The sequence below is a fragment of the Brassica oleracea genome, chromosome C7 (assembly GCF_000695525.1).
Source record: "Brassica oleracea var. oleracea cultivar TO1000 chromosome C7, BOL, whole genome shotgun sequence".
In the NCBI taxonomy this organism is placed as follows: domain Eukaryota; kingdom Viridiplantae; phylum Streptophyta; class Magnoliopsida; order Brassicales; family Brassicaceae; genus Brassica; species Brassica oleracea.
In genome coordinates this window covers 16,434,073-16,440,072 of record NC_027754.1, presented here as the reverse complement: position 1 = coordinate 16,440,072, position 6,000 = coordinate 16,434,073, and the positions used below count along the sequence as shown (strand labels likewise).

The following is a 6,000-nucleotide window of genomic DNA, read 5'->3' as shown; positions in this document are numbered from 1 at the left end:
CTATGGCTTTTAGTTTTAGAGATTATCTTTTAGGGTTTCAATCTTTACAAGACAACAAGGTTCGATTCATGTTCTCAGAATTAGGATTACCTTTGTCTTGCAGATTGTAGAAACCGGACCACCAAGATGAACCTCGAACGGACGCGAGCTGGCTGCTTCGGGATCGCGAGCTGAGAGGATGCGATCGGGTTAGGTTTGTTAGGTCGCGATCGCCTTGGTTGTCTCTCGCGAACGGGTTGAAGCTGATCGTCGGATCGAGCTGGTTGATTGTAAACTCGAGCTGCCTGTGATGTGAATTGGAAGCTGAGGTCGTCTAGGATCAGGAACACCTTGTGGCTGGAGCTGATCGGATGCTAACGATCTGGAACGCGAGCTAGGACAAATTAGGGTTCGTTGAGATTAGATTTTTTGCACCAACTCCTCTCAGCTCATGAAACAATAAACAAGGAGTATTAGATTACATGAACACCATAATCTGAACAATATATCATCAAACTACTAAGGTATGATACATTTATCTTCCATAGGATTTGAAGTTGGCTAGAAAATCTTGTAGGTTTGGATTAGGGTTCCAAAGAACTAAGTCGGCGCCGTGTATTGTTTCTGCGAGTGTGGGCGCGTCAGAGATCGGATCGACGAACGGTTTTTGCTGATGGATTCGCCTCGTCAAGAGCTTCAATTTGATATGTAGCTCGTCGTCTGGTTCGTCGGGGTTGGAGAGATCGATCGATTTGAAGTTCCGCCTGATTTAGGGTTTATGTGTGACGGATTTTAGGTTAGGGTTTTGTCTTAGGGTCTAGAGCCTCGTGCTGATAACGTGTTGTGAACGAAGGGTTTGAGACTGAATATTTCGTGTGTATTATTAATCATCAAAAGGGGTTCCTTATATAAGGATTACAAGATAGAGATAAATGGAAAGAGTATTTATCCTAATCCTGCATGAAATAGGAAATCTACTAAATACATAAAAGGAAAGATAACATCTAATAGGAAAAGGAAAGATGGTTTCCTTTTCTCTCTAAGCCGCCTCTCTCTCTTCTCTTGGACACGGCTGTGGTTGGGCCTGGTCGTGGCCTGATAGACCATCTCTTCTTGTCTTGGTTAATGGCAATCCACATTGTTCATAACATTAGAGAAATAAGTTGGTCATTCTAATTATATAATAAATTTTTTATTAAACTCGCCATAAATTCATTATTAATGTTTTTTATTATTTCCATAAATAAAATTTATGGAATTGCCTAATGTGGCTAAAGTATATATGAAAATAAATGATTTTGAATGTTAAAGATTTGATAAAAATTAGTATATCTTCTATTATATTTGTTTAATTTTAAATTATTAAAATAAATTAAAGAACCACACTAAGCATATAATAAAATTTAAATTTTTTTGTATATGTTATATTTTGAATTTTTTAAAACGATTATAAATTACTAAAACTGTTAAAAGTCATACATTCAAATTTTGTGATCCATGGTTTAAAATTTTTGTCATGACAAAATACAAATGATTACAAAATCATATAAGTAAAAAGTCTAATTTAATTAATTATTAAGATTAAAATAGAAATATATATATATATATATTGTTTTAAATTAAACTATATACTATATAAAATACATAAATAATTTAATTTTAAAATTTGCTCTAAACATTGACAACTTAGTTTTTTAAATTATAAATTAGTAAAACTATTAATCCCACAATGAAAATTTTGTTATCAATAATTTATTTTTTTTGCTATAAATGATACAACTGATCAAAAACCATATGTGTAGAAAGCATCATTTAATATACATTAATATTAAAAATATATTATGTATGTTAATATCAATTATATTTAATTATATATTATATCAAATAGAAAAAGATTATTGTTTGGATTAATAAAATTAATTTATATGTTCGCACCAATTTAATTATATATGTAATAGTTACTGAATTTTAATTATTCAATATATATTTATTATTTCATAATATGTAAATATATATAATACATAAAATAATTTATATGTATAATGTTCATCACGCGCAAGCGCATGTCTTAATCTAGTTTTTATTGTTTTCTAATTAGAAATAAAACATTTATATTTTGATTTGCATATTCTAAAGAAAAATAAAATATTTTTTACAAATTTTATTTAGTACAAATGATAATTGCATCAATAATTTATATATTCAATCTAATTTAAAATGACATTTCTGAAATAGTTATCTAATTTTAAAAATCTACATATAGTAGTGATTATATATATTTTTCTTCAAAATCAAAACTTAACTTTTAAAATAAACAATGCACACCAATTTAAAATATCACTATGTGTTATTCAATCATATTATATTTACTCCAGGTTTTGAAAATACTAATTAAGTTTTATATGTTAGATTTGTAATTGGTAAATCAATTAAAAAATCATAAGTTTACAGGTCAAATTTGTAAGAAGTGTTAAAACATATGGGGGGAATATATTAAAAAGAAGAAGAAGATGAAGCGCGTCTGAAAAAAGCTACGTTTGGTTTTAAATCATTTTCTCCCCTTTGGAGGCTTCTGAGGTGTTGCGAGAGCGTGCGTTAATATAGATTCAAAACGAAGACTGCTCCGATGGTGAGATCTTCTCTCGACGCTTTTTCCAAGTCTTTTGGTTTTTGTCACAAGTATTTTTTTTACGGGGAACGCGAATTTTGTTAGGGAGATTATGCATGAGTTGTTGGAAGTCGAATTCAGTTGATTACTAATGATTTCCACTTCTAGTCCTTTCTGCAATAGAACGTGAATTTTTGTTCTTGTTCTTGATTGAAACTGAGTTCCTTTTAATGAGACTCAATCTTTGTCTCATGAAAGAAAGAAAGAAAAACACATGTAAACGTATCAGCTTTTGGTTATATAGCCTTAAAGACTTTTGGATTTGATGATTATTAGCTAGGATTTGAATCCGTAATGTTATCTAGGATGTGATTCTATACTTTTAGATCATTTTAGCTCATAGCTTATAATTTTTCTTGGTAAAACTTCATTGGATTCTGCTACTTTTGCTCTCTCATGTTTGATTTTCGTGAAAAGGAATCCTTTTTTCTTTCAGGGGTTCTTGAGCATTGTTAGTCATTGCTTTACTTTTGATCTAACTTCACAAATGAATGAAAAGTAGGCCCATCTCTGGTTTCATCGCTCTTTTGCAATTTTATGATTCTGACTCTTTTACTTCTCTCTCTGTGTAGGCTGATCCTGAACTAGAAGCTATCAGGCAGAGGAGAATGCAAGAGCTCATGGCTCAACATGGCACTGTAATATTCTGAATAACCTTCACTTATGCTTCTTCTTTTTTTTTCCAATTGAGAGAAATTGCACTTTGTGGCTCATTGATTGTGAACCAACCTAATTTGCAGGGGAAGCAGGGCAATCAGCAGAATCCAGATCAAGAGAGAGCACAAGAAGATGCTAAAAGGTCTGTTGTCTATTACTTGAAAGCAAACTCTATGTTGAGCTAACCTTCTTTTCTCTGATTGGAACATGTGTTCAGGGAAGCTGATGAACGTAGACAAATGATGCTTAGTCAAATACTGTCTTCCCAAGCCCGAGAGAGAAGTAAGTTGCCACATCTAAAAATGCTTTGGACTTCATCTAGTTCCTCTTGCTTTGTTTCTTTCTTCGCGACTGTCACTGATATGATGATCTTCCACGTTGTGGTAATGTATCATTTTTCTATAGTTGCTCGAATTGCACTGGTGAAACCTGACAAGGCTAGAGGCGTAGAGGATGTTATTTTAAGAGCTGCTCAAATGGGACAGATTGTTGAGAAAGTAAGAATCCACTTACCTTTCCTTGTGATAGAGTTCATAATTCGTTTTATAAATGTCTACTCAGTTTCGCTGACACTTCACGAATGTTACGCATCTGATAGTTATTGCAATACTCTTGTTTGTTTTTTACAGGTTTCTGAGGAGCGGCTCATAACCCTCTTGGAACAAATAAACAGCCAAACTAGCAAGCAGACCAAAGTCACGGTACGGTCACACAATCCTCCAAAAACAAAGCAAAAAGCTTTGCTCTTAGTTTAACATATCATTGAGTGTAAGTTTATCTTGGATGTGTTTACTGTTTACAGATCCAGAGACGTCGTGGGGTGGACGACGATTAGAAAGAAGAAGATTATGCTGTGCTTTTGTATATCTATGGAGATCTCACTGTTGAGTTGGTGAGTTCTAGTTAGATGTTACCGTGAAATATGTTTATTCTGAGTGAATCTTAATGATCTTCCAAATGGTTGGGATGTGATAAAGAGTAATCTCAAACTGAAACTCTGCATTTTATATTTTGGACATTTCATTTGATTCTATTCCGACTCTTTTTTTTTTTTTTTTAAATTGCTTCTATTCTGACTAATTTTATCTGAGTTCTTCATGAAGTACACTCAATGATAGTGTACTGAAGCGACTATCATTTTCATGTCACAAGAATCAAAGGTCAACCGAAATACTAAAGCAAGCATTTGACAAATAAGTGACGCCATATGGTTCAACTTTATCGTTACTTTATGATCAAAAGTATGATTTCTGATTATTTTTAAAGCATTCATTTGTCAGATAAGTGACGCCATAGACCACCTTTCTAACAAACAAGCATTATCCATACGTTTCCTAACGATTTCTTTATAACCTTCCCAAAACTATGTAATTACCAAGAATAAAATGGTCCTAGTTAGTTTTTACACTCAAAGTTAGTTGTTACTTCTTACAAATACAATTAAAGAGAAAGGGGACACTGGGCAGTCAGTGTATCCGTTTTTATCCACTCGCCAACAGAAGATCATTTGTAAAGTGGCTCAACTCAGCAAACTCAGCAGGAGCAGTGAATACGTCTCATGTGTTGCTTCTGTTGGTTTGTTATCCGTTTTTAGTTTTGAGCAAAAAAGTTATCTAAATTATAATAAACGAAATCTTTTGTATTATAATGAATTAAACAAAAGTAGTATACTTATGTAAATATTTTAGAGTTTTTTACTTTATACAGTTGATGTGGATAAAAAGTTTCTCTTTTATTCTTAATGTTATTTTATATCGATTTAAAACATATAATTATCTATAAAATATAAAAAAAAATAGCTTGGACTTCTAACTAACTAAGCTTGTCTCAAATTCACGTGCAAAATTTAAGTAGCTAAAATAAATATATAATTATCAAATAATTTACAAATAAGTATCAAGTAATTTATAAATAGTTCACACATAACATATATAGTAAACCGTTGTAAATAACTTGTAAATACGTCAATTTCCAGCAAATACTTAAAACTTGTATAACAAACCAAATACAAATTTAAATGGCAAATTGCCAAAAATACCATTTTCAAAGTACCATTTTTCACGTTTACACTAACCACTCTTACCCTCATTTTTAATGAAGGGTAAAAGACATTTATAAACTTTTGATTAACTTTGACAAAAAAATAACTAATCTAAATTTAAAACATCAACTCTAAACCCTAAATCATCAACTCTAAACCATGAAACATCAACTCTAAACCCTAAACTCCGAAACATCAACTCTAAACCCTAAACCCTAAACTTTCAAATCAAAAACCCTAAGACATCAACTATAAACCCTAAACGTAAACCCTAAACCCTAAATCTAAACTTAAAACATCAACTCTAAACCCTAAATCATCAACTCTAAACCCTAACAGTGAAACATCAACTCTAAACCCTAAACCCCGAAACATCAACTCTAAACCCTAAACCTTCAAATATAAACCCTAAAACATCAATTCTAAACCCTAAACATAAACCCTAAACCCTAAACCTACAAATCTAAACTCTGAAACATCAACTCTAGGGTTTTAGGGTTTAGAGTTGATGTTTTATGGTTTAGGGTTATTTTTTTAGGGTTTAGAGTTTACTTTTTAGGGTTTAGGGTTTAGTGTTGATGGTTTAGGGTTTAGAGATGAAGTTTATGGTTTAGGGTTTAGAGTTGATGTTTTAGGGTTTAGAGTTGAAGGTTTA

The 6,000-nt window shown here is 31.9% G+C and overlaps 1 protein-coding gene across 1 annotated transcript; it reads left to right on the top strand.

Annotated features, from left to right (window-relative positions):
- The first annotated feature begins 2,458 nt into the window (after positions 1-2,458).
- On the top strand, positions 2,459-4,356 carry LOC106304200 (DNA-binding protein DDB_G0278111-like). Its single transcript, XM_013740596.1, has 7 exons — positions 2,459-2,608; positions 3,220-3,285; positions 3,388-3,446; positions 3,522-3,586; positions 3,710-3,801; positions 3,934-4,005; positions 4,107-4,356. The coding sequence occupies exons 1-7, from the start codon at positions 2,606-2,608 to the stop codon at positions 4,137-4,139; spliced, it is 390 nt and encodes a 129-aa protein (XP_013596050.1). The 5' UTR covers positions 2,459-2,605; the 3' UTR covers positions 4,140-4,356.
- The last annotated feature ends 1,644 nt before the right edge of the window (positions 4,357-6,000 follow it).